The sequence below is a fragment of the Pelodiscus sinensis genome, chromosome 29, assembly GCF_052426305.1.
Source record: "Pelodiscus sinensis isolate ZL-2025 chromosome 29, ASM5242630v1, whole genome shotgun sequence".
NCBI lineage: Eukaryota > Metazoa > Chordata > Testudines > Trionychidae > Pelodiscus > Pelodiscus sinensis.
The window spans coordinates 665,591-687,345 of NC_143080.1; the positions used below are offsets into that span (position 1 = coordinate 665,591).

The 21,755-nt window shown below is 63.3% G+C and overlaps 1 protein-coding gene across 6 annotated transcripts in view; it reads left to right on the plus strand.

Annotated features, from left to right (window-relative positions):
• The first annotated feature begins 269 nt into the window (after positions 1–269).
• SAMD14 (sterile alpha motif domain containing 14) overlaps positions 270–21,755 on the plus strand; it is a 29,486-nt gene continuing 8,000 nt past the window's right edge. The window contains exons 1-6 of one of the 6 annotated variants that reach the window (XM_075911356.2): positions 270–729; positions 10,040–10,091; positions 14,321–14,390; positions 19,471–19,607; positions 20,789–21,107; positions 21,465–21,543. In XM_075911356.2, the coding sequence (XP_075767471.2) occupies positions 10,074–10,091; positions 14,321–14,390; positions 19,471–19,607; positions 20,789–21,107; positions 21,465–21,543 (623 nt within the window). In that variant the 5' untranslated portion in view covers positions 270–729; positions 10,040–10,073. Of the gene's footprint in view, positions 730–4,137; positions 4,356–10,039; positions 10,092–14,320; positions 14,391–19,449; positions 19,608–20,788; positions 21,108–21,464; positions 21,544–21,755 lie in introns of those variants that run through there. The other 5 variants (XM_075911358.2, XM_075911360.2, XM_075911361.2 and 2 more) reach the window with 5 other exon arrangements.

The following is a 21,755-nucleotide window of genomic DNA, read 5'->3' on the forward strand; positions in this document are numbered from 1 at the left end:
GATCTTGGGGAAGCGTCCACGGGCGGCGACCAAGCAGCCACCAGGCCACATGGGGGAGAGACACAATCATGTTTATTATATATGGGGCAGGGACTGGCTTTGGGCCTCTGTGGTGGGGCAGCTGCTCCACACTGGCCAAGAAAGGTTCAAGCAGGCTAAGGAAAGCTGCACAGAGCTTGGCCAATCAGAGAAGGGCTTAGAAGAACCAATCAGGGTGTAGCTTGGGGGAGCTGCCCTGTATAAAAGGAGCTGCCCAGCAGCAAGGAAGTAGTCCGGCCTTGACCAGGGAAGGAGCAGGGTCTGGGATCTAGGGGCGCAGGGCTGGGCAGGCTCAGTGGGGCTAGAGTCTCCAGCCTGATCCCTGTGGGGCTGCGGCCTTGTGACAAGGCCAGGAGGCTGCAAAGGGTCACCGGGGAAGTGGCCCAGAACAAGAGGCAGAGGGGGCAGGAAGAGGCTGCAGCCAGAGGGTCCCTGGCCTGGGTCCCCTTTTCCCCCAGGCTGACTGTGGCTGGCCCCTGAGACAGAGGGGCTGGGCTTGGAGGCCACAGTGGCGGTAGAGACACAGCACTGGCAGGGGGAGAGCACACAGGGGTGTGCCAGGAAGCGGACGCTGCACGCCCGGCGCAACGTGGGTCCGGAACATGAGCGGGGGGGGGATGCCCCCAGACGGGGATGTCCTGCTGAAAGAGGACTCATCCCCCAGAGCTACCAGCAGGAGGCGCTGCAGCGGTGAGTCCCACGCGTGCCAGTCTGTGTTGTACAGCGCTCGGGCACTACGGTAACACACTTCATCCTCCTAATTAGCGATAAGTGGCAGGAGGAGGAAGCGCTGCTCTGCTAGGTCTCCTCCCCTGCTTTCTACGATTACCGAATTCTCGAGGAGTCATTGCATTGGGGTTTATTGCATCCCTGTGGATTTTCTGCTGCAATTGTCCCTTGTCCCTACCGGGTGGGATGCGACAGAGATAGTTAGAAACAAAGCTCAGCTCAATGCCCGTTCCTGCCCCGCACACCTTCCTAGGAGCTCAGCAGCAGAATCATTTATATTCTTATTAAAGGTGGCCAGGACTCTTTCAACCAAATGTCATTTTTCCTCAGAAAAACCAAAACTCTCTGTGGGCCAGGGGCCAGTTTGGAGAACGAGGAAACGCCCGGTCTGTTTCTCAGTTCAAACCTGGTTTTTTTTTTTTATTTAGAAGCTTAAGTTGATTTAAGGCCAAGAAAAAAAACTCTTCTGTGGACCTGATCCCATTTATTAATTCTATTTCCTATTTCTGTTCTTGAGACACTTCGGAGAGTTTGACTTTTCATTCCCATTTGGCGCGGGGAAATGATTCAAAAAAATTCTCATATGTAAACTGGTTTTCCGACCAGCTACAGTGATAACATCTTTGAAAGTGCCCCTCCCCATCGGATCTGGGCAGGCCCAGCCCCTTTACATCGACCATGCCTGGGGTGATGGTGGGGGCAGTGGGATATCCTGGTTGCTGCGGTGGTCTCCATGGCGGAAGTGAGACGAGTGCCAGCCTGAGCTTTGTTTCTGCTACATCGTAGCCCGCAGTAACGTGAGCTGGAAGAGATCTCCTGCCTGTGGCGCCCGGCTGCTTTGCATTGGCACTGGGAGGGTAGGCGCGGAGCGGCTGGCATGGGGACTGCTGCCTCCCACTGCCCTACTTTCTGCAGTCGGGTTTGCGAAGGCACCAGACCATGCCCGAGCCGTCTCCAGTCCTCCCCCAGGCTGGCAGCCTCCTTGCTGTGACTGCAGGAGCCAGGGAGCGGGGTGTGTGTGTCTGTGTGTGTGTGTGTGGAGCCAGGGAGCGGGGGGTGTGTGTGTGTGTGGAGCCAGGGAGCGGGGGGTGTGTGTGTCTGTGTGTGTGGAGCCAGGGAGCGGGGGGTGTGTGTGTGTCTGTGTGTGTGGAGCCAGGGAGCGGGGGGTGTGTGTGTGTCTGTGTGTGTGGAGCCAGGGAGCGGGGGGTGTGTGTGTCTGTGTGTGTCTGTGTGTGTGGAGCCAGGGAGCGGGGGGGGGGTGTGTGTGTCTGTGTGTGTGTGCAGGGAGCGGGGTGTGTGTGTGTGTCTGTGTGTGTGTGCAGGGAGCGGGGTGTGTGTGTGTGTCTGTGTGTGTGTGTGTGTGTGTGTGTGTGTGTGTGCAGGGAGCGGGGTGTGTGTGTGTGTGTGCAGGGAGCGGGGTGTGTGTGTGTGTGTGCGTGTGCAGGGAGCGGGGTGTGTGTGTGTGTCTGTGTGTTTGCATTAAAACGCGCACACAGAGCCTGGAACGTGCCTCGACATGTTGCTAATCCAGGCGGTGCTGCTGCTGTCGGGCTGGCAACTTGGGTTCCTGCTGCTCGGGGGGGGGGGGGGGCAGAATCTCCGGTCTCATTTTCCAGCCCAGCAGCAAAGCGCCACGGGGCAGGCCCTGAGACAAGCTGGCAACACCTAGTTCGGGCCGCAGGGCCTTCCCAGGCACCATTCTGCCGCGCTGGGCTGGGGGGGGGGGGTCTTTTTGGTGCTCGCTGCAGGAGGGGCCCATCTCTGGCCAGCCCCAGGAGCCCCCCCAACTCCACATCCATTGGATTCCTGCTGCCAGCTCCCAGCTCTGCCCCCTTTCCCTCTGCACAGCCCCCCCCCCCCCCCGGCCTCCACTGGCCGAGCCTCAACTTCCAGCCACGTCTGCACCGGGGCCACCGGGCCGCCTTCTGTAGGCAGCCACCGGCCCCCGTCACACCCCCTCCACACACACCCCCTCCACACACCACCCCTCCACACGCACACACACTCACCCCCTTCACACACCCCACACCCTTCACACACACACACACACACACTCATTCACCCCTTCACACACTGCACATCCTTCACACCCCTTCACACACCCTACGCACGCCTTCACACACACCCCCCCACACCCTTCACCCCTTCACACACACACACACACTCCACACCCTTCACACCCACTTCATGCACACACCCCTTCACGTGCATACACACCCCTTCACACACACACACACACTCACACCCCCTTCACACACACACACACACACACTCACACCCCCTTCACACACACACACACACACACTCACCTCCCTTCACACACACACACACACACACACACTCACCTCCCTTCACACACACACACACACACACACACACACCCCTAGCCGTGAATTGAGGCTCCCTATCTTCCAGGGCCGGCCCGCAGCATTTTGGCATGTGAGGCGGGAGCTCAAATGAGCCCCCAGGCCCCCTCGCTTGGGCCCAACCTCTGAAAAGTCTCAGTTCTGCTCCCGACGCGCGCACCGGCCGCAGACCGCGTCCTCCACCCCAGTCTGAGTCCGCCCCGGGCCGGGCTCTGGGTCTCTGCGCTCCCTGCCCCAGGGTCTGTTCTGGGCCCCTCGGGCCAATCAGCTCCCCGGAGGAGGCCGCGGGGGTTTCCCTCCCAGGCCGGGGCCGGGAGCTGTCCCTTCAGCACCACCCGCCAGGCCGGCTCCGCCTCCCCAGTGCTGGGGGGAGGGGTCCTGGCACAGTCCAGAACTCTGTTGTTTCTGCCACGTGCCCGGCGCCCCCCCCCCCCCCCCCCCGCCCTGGGATGGCGAGAGACGCTCCCTGCACCCCAGGGCCCTTCGAGCGGAGGCAGAGGGGAAACTGAGGCACGGGGAAGCAGCTTGATCCAGGAGAGTCAGGATTAGCCCCCCCGTCCCACGCGCCCCAGACCGTGGCTCGAGCCGCCGCCCATCCAGCGCCTGTCCGCTGCCATCCGTCTGCGTCCTCGTCCGGCCCTGCGCCCCCTCCCCCAGCCCGCCTGGCCCCTGGCCCCAGGAGAGCCCCCAGCTTCCATCGGTGCGGAACCCCGGCTTCCCTGCTCCCCCCCAGAGCTGGCTGCATTTCGGGGGGGCGGGGCTGCTCCGGGGAAGCTGCTACAGTCTTTCTCGTCCCCCCCCCCCTCCCCGGCCAGCCCCTCTGGCAATCAGGCTGCTTGTCGGGGGGGGGGGCCCTGCTCGGGGAGTCCCCCCCCCTCGCTCCAGGCCCCCCGCCGCCGCCTCCTGCCGCTCCCAGCCCCAGGGCCCGGCAGCATCCTCCCCCCTCCCAGCCCGGCTGCTCGAGGCGCTTCCGGGTTCCTGCGAGCCCCCCCCCCCCGCGGGTCCCGGGGACCATCCCGGCGCGGCCGGCCGAGGTCAGTGCGCGAGTCTCTCCGCAGCGGCTCCTCCTCGCGGAGCGGCCCGCGGGCCGGTGCCCCCCCCCCCCCCGAATTGTTGGGAGCTTCTTGGAGCCGGAGAGGCGGGGGCGGGGCGGGGGAGAGACGCCCCTGGACCCGGCATGGCAGGCCCGGGACGCGGCTGAGGATGCCGGGGGTCTCCTCGGTGAGTAGCCCCCGTGGCGCGCGCTGGGGGGGCTGCAATTGACAATCGGACTTATTGCAACTAACCCCCCCCCCCCCCCGGTGGGTCGCTGGTTCCCAGCCCTGCCTGCTCGGGAGGCTGCAGCAAAGGCCCCAGCAAAACAGCCCCCCCCCCCCCCCCCCGGGTTACTGCGCTCGGGGAAGGGCCGCTGCGTATTGTGTGTCCCTGTCGGGGGGGGTGAGGAGCGATGGGGGCGCAGGGAAAAGGGGGGCGGGGTGGGAGGAGGCTTAAACTCGGGGTGTTTATAGACGTCTCTGCGGGGGGGGGCACTGCCTATGCAGCAAGCCGCGCTTGGGCGAGCCCAGCCCCCCCGCTCTGCCCCCCCCCACTTTAAACATTCATGAGCAGCCCAATCCCCTGCCCTGTTTTCCATCAATCGATGGAACATCCCCCCCCCCCCCCACCCACACACACACACACGGCAGCGTCAGCAGCCAGGCGAGTCCATTGTAACCCTCCTGGCCCGGCTGGGTTTGGAGAGGGGCCGTGGGCCGGGTCCCTGCTGAGCCCCCCCCCAGAGGGGCCTTGGGCCGGGTCCCTGCTGAGCCCCCCCCCCCCCCGGCTGGGTTTGGAGAGGGGCCTTGGGCCGGGTCCCTGCTGAGCCCCCCCCCCCCCCCGGCTGGGTTTGGAGAGGGGCCTTGGGCCGGGTCCCTGCTGAGCCCCCCCCGAGAGGGGCCTTGGGCCGGGTCCCTGCTGAGCCCCCCCCCCCCGGCTGGGTTTGGAGAGGGGCCTTGGGCCGGGTCCCTGCTGAGCCCCCCCCCCCCCCGGCTGGGTTTGGAGAGGGGCCGTGGGCCGGGTCCCTGCTGAGCCCCCCCCCCCCCGGCTGGGTTTGGAGAGGGGCCGTGGGCCGGGTCCCTGCTGAGCCCCCCCCCCCCGGCTGGGTTTGGAGAGGGGCCGTGGGCCGGGTCCCTGCTGAGCCCCCCCCCCCCCCCGGCTGGGTTTGGAGAGGGGCCGTGGGCCGGGTCCCTGCTGAGCCCCCCCCCCCCCGGCTGGGTTTGGAGAGGGGCCGTGGGCCGGGTCCCTGCTGAGCCCCCCCCCCCCCGGCTGGGTTTGGAGAGGGGCCTTGGGCCGGGTCCCTGCTGAGCCCCCCCCCCCCCCGGCTGGGTTTGGAGAGGGGCCGTGGGCCGGGTCCCTGCTGAGCCCCCCCCCCCCCGGCTGGGTTTGGAGAGGGGCCGTGGGCCGGGTCCCTGCTGAGCCCCCCCCCCCCAGCCCCCCCCCCCGGCTGGGTTTGGAGAGGGGCCGTGGGCCGGGTCCCTGCTGAGCCCCCCCCCCCCAGATGGGTTTGGAGAGGGGCCGTGGGCCGGGTCCCTGCTGAGCCCCCCCCCCCCCCCCCGGCTGGGTTTGGAGAGGGGCCGTGGGCCGGGTCCCTGCTGAGCCCCCCCCCCCCAGGGGGCTGGGTTTGGAGAGGGGCCGTGGGCCGGGTCCCTGCTGAGCCCCCCCCCCCCCGGCTGGGTTTGGAGAGGGGCCTTGGGACGGGTCCCTGCTGAGCCCCCCCCCCCCCGGCTGGGTTTGGAGAGGGGCCTTGGGACGGGTCCCTGCTGAGCCCCCCCCCCCCCGGCTGGGTTTGGAGGGGGGCGGTGGGCTGGTCCCTGCTGAGCCCCCGCTCCCCCGGCTGGGTTTGGAGGGGGGCGGTGGGCTGGTCCCTGCTGAGCCCCCGCTCCCCCGGCTGGGTTTGGAGGGGGGCGGTGGGCTGGTCTCTGGCTGTTTCACTCCTGGGTTTGTTTTCTCTTGGGGGCTTGCTACCCCCACCCTGCTGTCCTGTCCCCTGGCTCCATTCTGCCCTTTGTCCCTTCCCGCTGTCTCTCCGCCCCTTCTCCTTCCCTCTCCTCCCTTGCCAGCTTCCTTTCCTGCAACCCTGCCCTCCGTGTACCCCAAGTTCTCCACCCCACCCCCGCTTTCCTCCTCCATGCCCCCTCCCACCGCCCAGGCTTTGGGGCATTTTCAGTCCTTGCCAGCCCCGTGCTCCAGGCCTTGGGCGGGCGGGCCGGGGGTGGGTGTTCCTATGGCTGGCAGGAGGCTCTCCCGGGCGTGTTGGACGGTGATGGAAGGGCCTCGGGGAGGGGGCACTGTTCAGATCCATTATTTCACATGAGGTGCAGACCCCCCCCAGTTCTACCCCCCTAGGCTGTGAACTCGTTCCTCCCCCAGAGCCGTATGCTCGGGGAAGCAGCCCTCTGGCTGAGGGCGCCGAGGTGCCGCAAGTAGGGCGGGTTAGCAGGAGCGCCAAGTCTGTGCTGACCCCCCGACCTCTGGGGACTGCTGCCCTTCATGTGGGACACCCAGCCAGGGTTCTGAGCTGCTCTCTGTCAGCAGAGACCCCGAGACTCAGGGCCATTAGCCCCAGGGTCCTGGGGCAATCTGGGGGCAACCCACCTTCCCATTCCTTACACCTGTGCTGCAGCTGCCCGCTGGCTGGTACCACTTCCCATCCTACCTGCGATGCCTCGCAGTGCTGCTGTTCAACCAGCGGCCGCGCCCCACCCCAGAGGTGGCCGCATTTCAGTGGCGGCTGGAGCGGTTCCATTTGCAAACCACTTTGCACTCAGGGAGATGTCCGAGATCGATAGGAATCGCTGCCAAAGCAGATGTATGACCGGCTGGGCTGTAATTTTCTGCCTCCTTCTGCCTCGTCCCGGGGACTGAAAATCCATTGGCATAAAAAGCTGCTTCTCCCGTTGGCCTGCCTCCGGGAGCCACGACTTCCCCACGCGGCTTTAGGTGCTTTGCTCCTGGTACTGCCAAGGAATCTGCACTGGGGGGTGGGGACAGAGGGAAGAAATTCAATCGCGAGTCTCAGGCCAGCACATCCCTGGCCCACCTTCCGGGGCCTTTCATCAGAGCACTGGCTGAGTGGCAGGCGCAGGGCGGTGGGTATCAGAGGCAGGGGAAGGCTTTGCCTTCCAAACAGCCAGCCTGGCCTGGCCCATGCTCCACCCCCAGAACGCCTGCTGTGAGCTTGCCTGGGGTGGAGTGTTGCTGCCCCCAGGGCCCACCCTCCCTGTGCTCTTGGGCTGGGACCATTTTCTGCCCACCCTCCCCGTGGTGCTAAGGGGGAGGATGGGCCCACTTGCTACTCCACCTCCCTGAGGTACGGGGGGGGGAGCCGGCTTTGAACTCAGGAGCAGGATGGGCCCTTGGAGCCTGGCTTGTAGGACACACTGTGAGGGGCGCGTCACAGGCCGGCAGGTGCCTCCCTCCACTGGCCGGGGGCCCTGGCATCCCAGCCCGAGCCAGGGCAGTGGCACCCCCAGGCTAGCCCAGGTAAAGGCTCCGCTGCCGGAGTGGAGGCATCTGCCCGCCCTGGCCGGGATTTGAACCCTGGGCTGTCTGCCCCTTGAGCTGAAGGGCAGCCCCGCAGCTGTCCGCAACAGCAAGCCGCTATTCTCCAGCCGGTGTTTCACAGCGAGTGGTACGAGCCCCCTCCGGTCCGCAGGCGACGTCTGGGGGGGCGTCAACAACTGAAATTGGGAGAAAACTGAATTTCTGTTGTAAGTTTTGCAGCACTTTGTTATTTTTGTACTTTTTACACCCAAAAATGTCATCGCCAGCCCAGCTACGATTAAGTTGTTTAAACACGTGTTGCAACCATAGTAAGAAACGTTGTGTGTCTAAAAACTGTAGGTACTGGGGGGACTTACAATTTTTTAAGGGGTACTTTATAAAAAAAGGTTGAGAAACACTGGGCTAGCGGACGTGGGCTCGGGACACTGTGTCAGGCTAGGAGTGGTGCGGGCGCACAGTAAACAATCCTTGGTCTAAAGAGAGCCGGCCCGTGCCTCAGTTTCCTATGCTGAAAACAGGGGTGATCCCCAGGGCTCTGTAAATTCCGGGGGGTCACACGGGCAAGGTGCTGTCTTGCTCCTGGCTCTGCCCCCAGAGCACGAGAGGAGCCGGCCCGGGGGCAGGAGAGCAGCGTCCTGTTCCTAGAGAGGGGGAGATCCCAGCCCCCGTTCAGTCAGTGGCCTGTCCCTGGGGCCGCTGGCCCTTCGCTCTCTTGTGCGTGTTCAGGGCCAGGCGCCAGGTGATTCCTGTTCACACATCTGGCTGCTGGGAGCAGGGCAGATCCCCTCCCCCCCACTCTATGGGAGCGCTGGGAAGGGGCCCGGCGGGGGCTCCAGAGGGGGATGTGACTGCTCCCCGGCCCCTTTAGGGGACCCTCCCTGCTCCCCCCATGCTGCTCCCGATGCTTTGTACCTCTCATGTCAGGATCCCGGGGGGGGGGCGCGTTGGGGTTCCCCGTCTCCTGCACCCCCGAAGTGGCACGAACAGACTCCGCCAGCCAGTGGAATTGAGGGAGTTTATTGCGTCCCCCAGATACAGCCCAGCACAGATGCAATCCGGTTACAGGAACTGGGGCTAAGAGGCCTCAGGGCCCCCCCTTGTGATGGGGGTGGCTGGGCCCTGCAATCCCAGCCCCCTCCCTAGCCCCTTCTCCCCTGCTTCCCAGACAGAAACTGACTCTCCTCCAGCCCGGCGCCCCAGACCGGGGCTGGTCTCCGCCCTCCTCCCTTTGTCTCTCCCTGGGAGGCGACCGGTCGGACCGGCTGGGAGCCCCTGGCCTAGTGACTCACCCGCTGTCCTGCTGGGCCGTGCTACAAACAGCCGCCAGTGGAGTCACCCACTGCCCGAGCCCAGCAACCAGCAAGGCCCCCCCACGCCCCACTGGGTTAGAGAGCAGACAGCCCCCCCCGCGTCACAGGGGGTCACTGCTCCAGCCCCTGCCCTGGAGGGTGAAAGGACCCTGCAATGGGCCGTTGCAGGATAATCTGCCCCTGTGAACATTTGCCTCCTGACCCCTAATGGTTGGCAGCCCTGAAGCCTGAGGCTTTATCCCCTCCCCCAAACCTTAGCTTCTGACTTTGCTTCTACCAGAAGCCAGGGGACTCCTGTTCTCCACAGAAATGCCAAGTCCCCTTTGGAGTCCTGCTCAGTTGGTGGCCTGGACAAAACCAGTGGAACTCAGCGCCACAAGGTTAACTGGGTTGTAAGGGAACCGCATTTCCCCTTTGCTGTCTGAGTCAGCTCTGATCCCCCAAGTGCCTGGAGTTGCCACCGTGTCCCTTAAGTGCAGCCCCCGCCCCCACTGGGGAACAGTGGGCAGAGTCTCCTCTTGGAGGGGGTGCTGCGTGGAGGAGAGGGGAATCCGGTCTCCTGTCTCTGAACAGACGGACAAGAACAGCAGATCCATCGCCATCCACGTCTTCTAGTGCATCCTCCCAGGCTGGGGGAAGGGCGTGCACCACTCATCCCCCTCCACTGCCCCCAGGATGCAGCAGTGCTGGGCTGTGGGACCCGCCCTCTGGGCCTGCAGCTGCATCCTCTGTGCTCATGGCCCAGCGCGGAGCCCTGGGGGTCCCTCGGTGCTGGCTCCATGCACCGGGCCCACCTGGCTCAGCCCCACGTCCGAGCTGGACGTGTCCAGCGGGAGGCTGCCCAGGGGGAACTTTGGAGCAGCTGCGTCCAGGGGACACTGGGCAGCCCGGGCGCGACCGGGGACACAGGGCCCTGCTGCATAGGCGCCTGTGACCAGGCCCAGACAGCTCTCCAGCCTCCGGCCCTCCCCAGAGCTGTCTCTAGCCCCGCGCCCCCCCAGACACCCGTGCCACCCGCCAGTGCGCTGACCCTGCCTCCCCCTGTCTCCGCAGAGCCGCCCTGCCATGTCGACCTCCAGACGCCGCGATGCCGACGAGGTTTTCGGTGAGTCTCCTGCGCGAGCTCCCCTCCCCCCGCTTGCCAGCCAAGGGAGATTTGAACCCAGGGCCGATGGCCTGAGGGCGGGGCGGGGGCGGCAGAGACCCAGGCTGGCGGAGGGAAGGTCGGGCTGGGGGAGTTGTTAGAGCCTGTGGGGGAGGGGAGCTGGGAGATTGGAGCTAAGGCCTGGGGGTGACTGGGGGGAGGAGAACCAGGGAGCTAGAGCCTGGCTGGGGGGGGGCTGGGGAGTTCACTAGGGTAGTGAGCGCTCGCCTGGACTACCCCCCCATTCCTCATTGCACCATTTAAATTCCCACCTCCCACCATGCACGGACACCAGGCTTGTTCCCATGCGCCCCCCCCCCCCCCCCCCCCGGCCGGCCCCGCAGCGAGAGGCAGTAAGCGCAGGGACCGGGGGGCCTGGAAATGAATTAGCTCCCCCTCCCCCACAAGCAGAGACCTGTTCTCCTGCCTCTCTGTCTATGGGGCTCCCTGGGACCCCCAGCTGAGGCCCCTTTTCCGGAAGGGCAGCGCGTGCTAAGTCTCATGGGAATCGGGGCCCAGCTTGCCCTGACCCCGCCCCTCTCTGACGCGCTCGCCCCTCAGCTCCCATTGGCCGCCATTCCTGGCCAATGGGAGCTGCTGAGCTGGCGTGTGGCCCAGGAGCCAGAGGGAGATGCTGGCAGTCTGTGCCGCCAGTCGGACTCCTAATGGCCAGGAGCAGCCACCAGGCAACCCCAGGGCCCTGCCCACTTGCCTCCTGCCCCCGGCTGCTGGGATCCTGCCAGGACCCTGCAACCCGCCAGAGCTCCTGCATGGCTGCCCGGGGCCCTGCCCATTCAGCCTCCTGTGGCTGCCCCCATGCGCCCAGCCCCAGCACGCCAGCCACACCCTCCTGCCCCAGCTGCTCTCCTCCCTCGCTGCTTTGCCCCGCCCCTCAATGGCCAGGGCAGGACTTTGGGCACCCTCCTGCTTTGGCTTGAGTTCCCCTCCGCCTTCTGTGGGGGCGAAGAGCTGTGCAGCTGGCCCTCCGCCTGGCCTGATCCGGCCTCCCTTGGCTGCCTGAGGCTCCGAGGCAGCCGAGGAGGGTTTGTGCGCAGAAGGAAGCAAGGACCAGGCCCGCCGGGGTTTCTGTCTCTCGGGATTTGCCTCCACTCAGGCAGTTTGCACCACGGTGCTCAGAGCGTGGGCTCACTCTGGTGCAGTGTCTTATCCTGGTGCAACACGTCCACTTGGGTCTGTGCCGTGGGAGCTGACGTGGTGCCAGCCAAACCCAGTGTGGGCAGGCTTTGCGGTGAGGGAGCATCTTGCACACGCACATGCGCACACGCACTCACACATGCACTCTCACGCACATGCACATACACTCACACATGTGCACACACACATTCACACGTGCACTCACACATGCGCACACACACACATTTACACGCACACACATTCACACTCACACACACGTGCACAGACGCATTCACACATGTGCACACACGCATTCACACATGTGTACTTACATGCACTCACATATGCATACACACACATTCACACACACACACACACATGCACATGTGCACACACATTCACACACGGGCACTCACACATGTGCACATTCACATTCACACACATGCACATGCACATTCACACACGTGCACTCACAAATGTACACGCATATTCACACACATGCGCGCACATATGCACACATGCACATGCGCACATGCACGCACACTCACACGCACACTCACACGCACATTCACATGCATGAACTCACACATGTGCACATGCACATTCACACAGACACTCACACATGTGCACACGCACACGTGCACTCACACATGCACACATGCATGCATGCACATGTTCACACGCACATGCACATTCACACATGCACACTCACACATACTCATGCACACACGCACATTCACCCACGCGCACTCACACATATGCATGCGCACACGCGCGCTCACACACGGTGCCTCTGGTTAACAGACGCCTGAGCCATGACATGCCAGGGCCCCCCACTCCTCATCCAGGCCCACCCACCCCAGCCCTGCCTCTGTTCCCTCAAAAAATGAGGTCTACAAGATCTTTCAAAAAAGGGTGGAACGAGGCGTACAGATAGTTCGGAATAGGAAGCCTAGTCCGAACTATCTAGTCTATGCTGCGTGTAGCCGCGGGCACGGAGTCCGCATTAGCGGGGATTTAAAAATGGCGGCGCCCGGCAACATGCAAATGAAGCCCAGGAAATTCAAATCCCAGGCTACATTAACCACCCTAGTTCGAACTGGGGGCAGGGTAGACAGACCCAGAGGGCGTAGTCTAGACACAGCCAGGCAATGCCGTACCGGACCAAGCGCCCCCTGGTGCTGGCAGTGCAGCGCTAACCAGCTCCCTGCACTGGCCCCCAGCGCTCTGTGTCACAAGAGGAGTTGGGGGGCACTGGGTGATCTGCCCCCGCTGAGGGGCCTGGCAAAACCTCCCAACGTGCGAGTTCCTCCCGGCCACGCCCACGCAGAGCCCTGCGCGTCCGCTCTGGGCAGGGCTGGGTGGGACCCGGGAGGCGTGTTCTGGCTACAATCCCAGAAGCCCATTTGGAAAGGCAGGTCTGGCAAGGGCCCTCTCCGGCGAGCGGGAAGGGAGGGAAGCAACCCGCCATTTTCCCCATTAGTGGCAGCTTCTCGCTCCTTTCCCCTGGAGGCTGCGGGCTCACGGGCGGGCGCAGGCTTTGGCTGCCGTGTGCACTGGCCAGCCGGGGAGCAGGGACGGATTTACTGAGCTGCACACAGAGCAATGCTTTAGAGATGGTCCTCATTGCACGTGTGTGTGCGAGGGTCACAAGCCGGGCGTGCGTGCACTCTGGTGCCCTCCTGCATGTTGCTGATGAGAGGTGTGTGAGGGCACGTCCCAGTCCAGGCGTGTGGAATAAAGGCCGGATTTCTGCTAAGATTTTCTGGGCCTTCTGACAAGTGCCGCCCCACATGCTCCTAGTGCAGACCTTCCATCTCAGCCCCAGCCTCCCTCTGCTGCAGCCCCTGCTGGGTCTGACAGTCCCTGGCCTGTGAGCCAAGGGGCGTGGCTGCATGCTTATTGGGGTGCAACAGGGTCACGCATAAGTGTGCAAACGTCTGGATGTGTCAGGGACTAAGTGTGAGAAGGTGCTAATGGCCACGTTTGCACAATGGCCTGTGCATGATCAACTGGAGTGTCTGGTCTCTCCGTCTGTTCAGCCGAATTGTTTGTCTAAGGACCACGGGCCCAGCCCAATAGCTGTGTGTGGGGGGAATGTTATGAGCAGAGGCTGATACATTGTGGAGCAAGCACACGTTGTTCTCAGGCTGCTCCGGGTGTAACTAGCCAATGTCGCGGCTGTGTCCAGACACCCTCCTTCCCTCTGCGCTGCGTTAGGGGCTGGGTGCAGAAAGCCGGGTGGCAATGCTGTGACCCCTCCAATATGCTGGTGAACTCCTCCTGGGCTGGCCCCCCAGGTTGAGCACTTCTGTGTACTTCTACCCCCGGTATAGGAGAAAATCCTCAAAAGCCCCAGGGCGCAGGGGACACGAGATTTCAGCGGCCGTGATGCATTTTTCACAGCCACAGATCTGGTAGACCCCGCTTACTGGAGCGGCTCCTCCCCCGCCCGCAGTGTCCGAGCACTGGGTCTTTCAGGCCTTGGAATCTGGATGCATACTGAGCCACCCTGCTACTGCCAGCCCAAGGCGAGGCCAGAGCCTTGTGTGGGGGGCCTGGGATGCTGGGCACGAGAACGGCTTTTTGCTTGTGTCGTGCCAGTCTCCTGATGCTCTCAGTGTGCCACACGCATTGGGGGGGAGGCAGCATTGGCTCCATTTCACAGATAGAGAAACTGAGGCACAGAGCAATGTAAGCAACTTGCCCAGGATCGTGTGGAGGGTCCTTGGCAGAGCCGGGAATGCGTCCCAGGAGGCCTGACGCCCCTCCCCCCCACTGGCCCCAACCGCCTCTTTGCGGTGGAGCCTTTCTTCCCTGGAGATGGGGGGCAGGATTCTTGCCAAGTGCTGGGCGTGGGAGATGAGAAAACCTGGAAGGAGAGTGGGTCCCACCTGCTGTCCTGGGCACTGGCCTGTTACTGCTGCTTCCTGACAAGGCAGCGGGGGCCCTGGGGCGGGTCATCAACTCCGCTAGCCCTCCCCCTTCCCCCCAGCTATAGAGCCCCCCCATCCAGTGACTGGCCCCTGCGTTTCTCTCACTGATACAAAATCCAGGAGATCCAGCTCGGGAGCCCTGGGCCGGCAGGAGCCAGGACAGAGGCCGGGCACTTTGCTCTTCCCAGAGGTGAGCTGGCCCCGTGGGGCTTGGCGTGGGGCAGAACGACCAGAGCAAACGGCATCTTGGCCACGGCCCCGCCCTCCGCCCAGTCTCCACGTTCCCCTCGACCTGCTGCCAAGCCGACTCAGCCCCCCGGCGACGCTGCAGCCCCTGTGTCCTTGCGCTCCCCAACGCACCTCTTGTGCCCGTCTCGCTGGAGCCTGGGAGACGGCCCTGCGGGCGCACGAGCGGGACCCTCCGGAGCCAGATGGGTTCCAGGTGGCCCCGACCCCCCGGAGACTGGCTGCATCCTGTAAATCAGCCCCCGGCCCGGCTCGCAGCTCCCTTGCTGGGCGCAGGGCAAAGATTCCTGCTGCGAGTGTGTCATTCCCGCAGCCCCACGGTGCTGGCAGCGCTTGGCCATGCTCTGCCTGTGCCCACCAGGGCAGCCTCTGCATGGAGTTGGCAGTGAAAGGAGCCTTCGGTCAGACTCATGCCAGGGCCTCGGGGGCACTGGGGGTATGTCTACACTACAAAGTTAATTCGAACTAACAGACGTTAGTTTGAATTAACTTTCATAGGCGCTACACTAGCGGAGCGCTTAGTTCGAACTAGGAAAACCTCATTGCACGAGGATTAAGCCTAGTTCGAACTTACTAGTTGGAATTAAGGGGTGTGTAGCCCCTTAATTCGAACTAGTGGGAGGCTAGCCCTCCCCAGCTTTCCCTGGTGGCCACTCTGGCCAACACCAGGGAAACTCTATTGCTCCCCTCCCGGCCCCGGAGCCCTTAAAGGGGCACGGGCTGGCTACAGTGCCCATGCCAGGTGCAAGCCTGCCAGCACCCAGCCAGCAGACCTTGCACCTGGCACGGATCGAGCCACCCACCCGATGCCCCCCAGCCCTTCCCCTCTTCCCGGGACCAGGCTGGCGGCTCCCGGGAGCTTGCCCTGGACCGCAAGAGGCGGGCGCCCGCCTGGGCTAGTGCGGACATCGTGGACCTCGTCCACGATCTCCGCACTAGGCACAGGAAAGTGGCCGGCTAGGGCAGGAGAGCTGCCAGCCTGGCCACCCAGGAGCAGGTTTAAATGAAAATCAAGGGGGTCCACTGAGACCCCCGACCCTGAGCCCTGAGCTTACAACGGCCATACTGGGTCAGCCCAAAGGTCCATCTAGCCCAGTAGCCTGTCTGCCGACAGCGGCCAACCCTAGGGACCCTGGAGGGGATGGACCGAAGACAGTGACCAAGCCATTTGTCTCGTGCCATCCCTTTCCAGCCTTCCACAAACCTTGGGCAGGGACACCACTCCTACCCCCTGGCTAATACCACTCCATGAACCCAACCTCCATCACTTTATCTCACTTCTCTTTAAACTCTGTTCTAGTTTTAGCCTTCACAGCCTCCTGCAGCAAGGAGTTCCACAGGTTGACTCTTTGCTTTGTGAAGAACAACTTTCTGTTACTAGTTTGAAGCCTGCTACCCATTCCTTTCCTTTGGTGTCCTCTAGTCCTTCTTTATGGGAACTAATGAAGAACTTTTCTGTATGCACCCTCTCCACCCCACTCCTGCTTTTAGAGACCTCTATCCTGTCCCCCCTCCGTCTCCTCTTTTCTAAGCTGAAAAGTCCCAGTCTCTTTAGCCTCTCTTCATATGGGACCTGTTCCCAACCCCTGATCATTTTAGTTGCCCTCCCCTCTCCCAGCCTCTCTCTTCCCCTCTCCCACCTCCTTTTCCCAGTCTCCCCCAGTTTTGTTCAATAAAGACAGATTCAATATTGGAAGACACATTATCTTTATTTTGTACATCAAGAAGAGGGGCTAGGGAAGGGTAAGTGGAAGGAGGTGAGGGAGGAATGGGGTACGAGCCCCCGATGGGGAGGACTGGGCTGGCTCTGCGGGCTTCTGGGGGTGGAAGCTCTCCTGCAGCCCCCCAATTGCCCCCTCTCCCCAGATGGCAGCCTGTGGCAAGTGCAGCCGGGCTGATGGCCGAGTGCTGTGATGTGCCCAGTGTGGGTACTCCGGGCACTCCAAGCCAGGACTGCTTTGCAAGTGGGGCACCCCTGAGAACTGTCTGTCCGGGGTGGGGGTCGGGACCCTTTAAGCACAGCCCTCAGCTAACCTGAGACAGCCGCTCCACGCTCTAAGTCCTCCTCTGATGCCCTGCCGGCACTGTTTCCGGCCATCCTTAACCCCGGTTCAGGGTCCACTCAATGTGGACATGCTAGTTCGAATTAGCAAAACACTAATTCGAACTAGTTTTTTAGCCTGGATCTGTTAGTTCGAATTAGCCTAGTGTAGACATACCCTGAGCCACCTGACTCCCGGAGCATCTGGAGGCCGGCTGTGTGGCTGCGGGTCCTAGGTGTGGGCCAGTGAGTGTGTACGAGTGAGCGTGAGTTGTGCACATTTGTGTGAGTCTGAGGGGGGTGCACGGGAGTGCATTTCTGAGTGCAGTGTGTAATTTCATGTGGGTCTGGGTGTGTGCAAGCGAGTGGACTGACGGGTGTGTGTCCAGGAGTGAATTTGTGTGTGTGTGGGGATGTGTGGGGGGGTGTGTGTGTGCATGCATTTTGGTGTATTTACAGGTGTCTGACAGCATTTACGTGCATGAATGCATTTACACGAATGTGCATATGTGCATCTCTGAATAGCCGTGTGCTCGTGTGTGTAAATGTGCATGTGTCTGAGTGTGCAAATGCAGGAAAATGCATGTCCATGCCTAAATCTGTGCAGGTACCAGTGAGAGACCTCAGGCTGCTGTCGCACCAGACAGGGAGGGAGGAAAGATGGGGGGGGAATCAAGATGGGAATAAGGAGTCCTGGGAGGGGCTGGGTGTGCGCGGGGGGCGTGAAGGCAGGTGGCTACTCCGCCAGCTCTGGTCGATTCCAGCAGGCCTCTGCCCACTGCTCCCCCCTCCCCCCGTGAAGTGCCGTGGGGAGGCGTTTCCTGCACAGGCTCTAGCGCAAGGACGGAGGCAAACTGGCTTTACATGAAAGCGGAAGGTGGGCTGGGGAGCTGCACTGGAACCAGGCCTCTGTGCCCTCCCAGCCCCGCTGTGGTGCATCCAAAGCTGATCTGACTGCTGGAATGCTGGCAGTTCTGCATGGGACTCCTGGGTTCCACAGGTCTGGGAGGGGAGTGTGGTCTAGTGGTTAGATTGGGGGCTGGGAGGCAGGACTCCTGGGTTCCACAGGTCTGGGAGGGGAGTGTGGTCTAGTGGTTAGATTGGGGGCTGGGAGGCAGGACTCCTGGGTTCCATAGGTCTGGGAGGGGAGTGTGGTCTAGTGGTTAGATTGGGGGCTGGGAGGCAGGACTCCTGGGTTCCACAGGTCTGGGAGGGGAGTGTGGTCTAGTGGTTAGATTGGGGGCTGGGAGGCAGGACTCCTGGGTTCCATAGGTCTGGGAGGGGAGTGTGGTCTAGTGGTTAGATTGGGGGCTGGGAGGCAGGACTCCTGGGTTCCATAGGTCTGGGAGGGGAGTGTGGTCTAGTGGCTAGATTGGGGGCTGGGAGGCAGGACTCCTGGGTTCCACAGGTCTGGGAGGGGAGTGTGGTCTAGTGGTTAGATTGGGGGCTGGGAGGCAGGACTCCTGGGTTCCATAGGTCTGGGAGGGGAGTGTGGTCTAGTGGCTAGATTGGGGGCTGGGAGGCAGGACTCCTGGGTTCCACAGGTCTGGGAGGGGAGTGTGGTCTAGTGGTTAGATTGGGGGCTGGGAGGCAGGACTCCTGGGTTCCATAGGTCTGGGAGGGGAGTGTGGTCTAGTGGTTAGATTGGGGGCTGGGAGGCAGGACTCCTGGGTTCCATAGGTCTGGGAGGGGAGTGTGGTCTAGTGGCTAGATTGGGGGCTGGGAGGCAGGACTCCTGGGTTCCATAGGTCTGGGAGGGGAGTGTGGTCTAGTGGCTAGATTGGGGGCTGGGAGGCAGGACTCCTGGGTTCCATAGGTCTGGGAGGCGAGTGTGGTCTAGTGGTTAGATTGGGGGCTGGGAGGCAGGACTCCTGGGTTCCATAGGTCTGGGAGGGGAGTGTGGTCTAGTGGTTAGATTGGGGGCTGGGAGGCAGGACTCCTGGGTTCCATAGGTCTGGGAGGGGAGTGTGGTCTAGTGGCTAGATTGGGGGCTGGGAGGCAGGACTCCTGGGTTCCATAGGTCTGGGAGGGGAGTGTGGTCTAGTGGCTAGATTGGGGGCTGGGAGGCAGGACTCCTGGGTTCCATAGGTCTGGGAGGCGAGTGTGGTCTAGTGGTTAGATTGGGGGCTGGGAGGCAGGACTCCTGGGTTCCATAGGTCTGGGAGGGGAGTGTGGTCTAGTGGTTAGATTGGGGGCTGGGAGGCAGGACTCCTGGGTTCCATAGGTCTGGGAGGGGAGTGTGGTCTAGTGGTTAGATTGGGGGCTGGGAGGCAGGACTCCTGGGTTCCATAGGTCTGGGAGGGGAGTGTGGTCTAGTGGTTAGAACAGGAGCACTGGGAGTCCAGGGCTTTACACCCCATTCTGTCCACACCTCCCTTTGCAAGGAAATCCGAGCAGCCCTGTGGGCTGGGAGGCAGGGGTCGGGGGGTGGATTTGGTGACAATGAAGGGCTAGTCATTGGGAGCGTCCGTCAGTCACTGGAGGGGCAAATATCCGCGTCCCTGAGACTCTCCGCCTTTGCTGCTGGATTCTGCAGAGCCCTCAGGCCCCAATGCCCCTCCGCTCTGGGGAACCCCCCGCCCCCCATGTCCAGGTGGCTTGGCCCAAGCAGCTCCCAGCCGGTGGCTTTGGGGGGCAGCGGGGCGGGGAAATGGACGCTGTGTCTCTTCTCTGAACCTCTCTCTTTCTTCTCCTGTTCCACCCTCCCCTCCCTCTTTGTCCCCGGCTGGGACTCTGCCCCCCCCTTTGCTTTGTCTTCCCTCCCCTTCTCCATCGCTTCCTCTCTTCCCCTGCTCCGGCCCATTCACTATCTCCTGCTCCCTGCCCGACCTCCCCCGGCTGCATCCCCCCACCAACCCCCACCCCTCCCCCCCGCTGTGTCCCCCTACCCTGCCCCAACGCCTTCTCGCTCTCTCGCTTCCCCTCCTCTGTCCCCCTCCCCCGTTCTCTCCTTCACTCCCAGATTTTAATGATGTGATTCCAGAGACCCAGAGGCTGGACAGCAGTTTGCAGAAGGGCCGTGCCCAGCTGTCGGCCAAGGGCAGGCGGCAGCGCCCCTCCCGGTCCCGCCTGAGGGACAGCGTCAGCTCTGCGGAAGGGGACCCCAGCCTGGAGGGGCAGGTGAGCGTGGGGCAGGCGGTGCGGGCGCGAGTGGCCGGGCGTTCACACTGGAGCCAGCCCCCAGCCCCTGCAGCGGGAATCGCTCCGACGCCCCTGTCTCGGGCACGGACCCTCTGCGGGGGGTGCTCAGCAGCTGCCCTGCAGGACCGGCCCAGCGCCCCGCCGGCTGCAGTGACAGATCCCGTGGGCCTCCTGCCACCGGCTCCGACTCCTCTAGTGCAGGGCGGTGGCCAGTGACTAGCGCTTCCGTGGGGCGACCCGTGGCCCTGCCCGGCCCAGCGCCTGGCAGGGTCGTGGATGGAGGCCACGGTTCAGCAGCGATCCTGGCAGGGGCTGGAAGGGCAGGCGGAGCGGGTCAGGAGGGGGTGGCCCAGAGCCGCCTGCTGCAGGGGGAGGCAGGCGACTGGCTTTGATCAGCCAGAGGCCTGATGCAATGGGGAGGCGAGGGGGATTCCAGACGAGATGGAGCAATGGCCGGATGGAGAGTGGCCGTAGAAGGGGGATACCAGCAATGGCCTGATCCAATGTGGCAGGCAGAGGGGGAGACAAGCAATGGTCTGATCCAATGTAGCAGGCAGAGGGGAGTACCAGCAATGGTCTGATCCAATGTGGCAGGCAGAGGGGGAGACAAGCAATGGTCTGATCCAATGTAGCAGGCAGAGGGGAGTACCAGCAATGGTCTGATCCAATGTGGCAGGCAGAGGGGGAGACAAGCAATGGTCTGATCCAATGTAGCAGGCAGAGGGGAGTACCAGCAATGGTCTGATCCAATGTGGCAGGCAGAGGGGGAGACAAGCAATGGTCTGATCCAATGTAGCAGGCAGAGGGGAGTACCAGTAATGGTCTGATCCAATGTGGCAGGAGGCGGGGGACACCAGTAATGGTCTGATCCACTGGGACAGGCAGAGGGGGCATCAGCATTGGTCCGATCCAATGTGCCAGGCATGGGGGGGGGGCAGGCGAGGTGCTCTGCTCTGTGGTTGCAAGCCCTGTGCACCCTGGTGCTATGGAAGGCTTGGCCGATGGTCCCTGTGGGGCCCTCACCAGTGGGGTGGGGAGCAGCCGGCCATGCCCTGCTCCAGCACTGTAGATACATAGGGGCTGCCCCAGGTAACACAGCAGCTCCTGGGGCAGGGGGTCGCAGGCTCCTTCCCATTGCTGACCCCCCGTCCCACCCACAGGAGGCCGATAACGTGGGCAGCCCACGGCACCGCCTGAGATCCCCGCTGCACGCCTCCCTGCAGGCCTCGCCCCTCTCCAGCTCCTCCCCCTTCCTCCGCGCCACCGAGTTCTCCTTCGACGCCTCCGTTGTCCGGCGGACGCTGGAGGAGGACGAGCAGCCTTCGTCCCCGCTGACCCGCTACCAGCCCCTGACCAACGCGTCCTCCCAGGAGGCCTTGGGATGCACCCCCACCAGCTCGCCCCCCAAGTCCTGCCACAGCTCGGACAGCTCGCCCATCTACACCCGGAGGGACCGCCGGGCGGAGCAGCACAGCGAAGGTAACAGCGGGAAACCCTCCCCGCAGCGCCTCCTGCTGGGGGAGGCTGGCGCTGTGGGGGCTGGGTTGTGAGCAGCAGGGCCCGAGTCCCAGCTGGTTCCCGGTGGCTTTGCCAGGCTGCACGGAGGTTGGGGGCCTGCCCCTGTCCCGCAGGGCTGGGGGGAGTCAGAGCTGGGCTTCGCCTGTGCTTGGGGGACGAAATCACCTGGCTGAGCAGGCGGACTCCCCCAGGCTTCCCAGCAGACTGTCCTGCCCTGGGGCTGCTGCCAACCTTCCGGGGCCCCCCGGGCCTAGCTCCACCAGACAGGAGCCGTTCTCCCCGGCCCTTTGATCTCTCCCTGCGTGTTCCCTGCTCCAGATGACGCCAGCCCGCCAGAGCCTGCCAGCCCCACCATCGGGCTGGACAAGAAGACCCGCAGGAAGTTCCTGGATTTGGGGTGAGTCCCACGAACGTGGCTCTCTGGGTAGGACCCTTGATACCTTTGGTTCCTCGGCTGCCCTAAGCTCCAGGTCATTGTCCTGAGCAGGCTCCATGAACCCCCAGGGACCACAGGGGCTGGATGGAGAGATAGCGGGTGGGCGTGTATGGGGACGGACACACAGACGAGTGGCTGGCTGGACAGCTAGAAGGGCATGTATGGGGATGGAT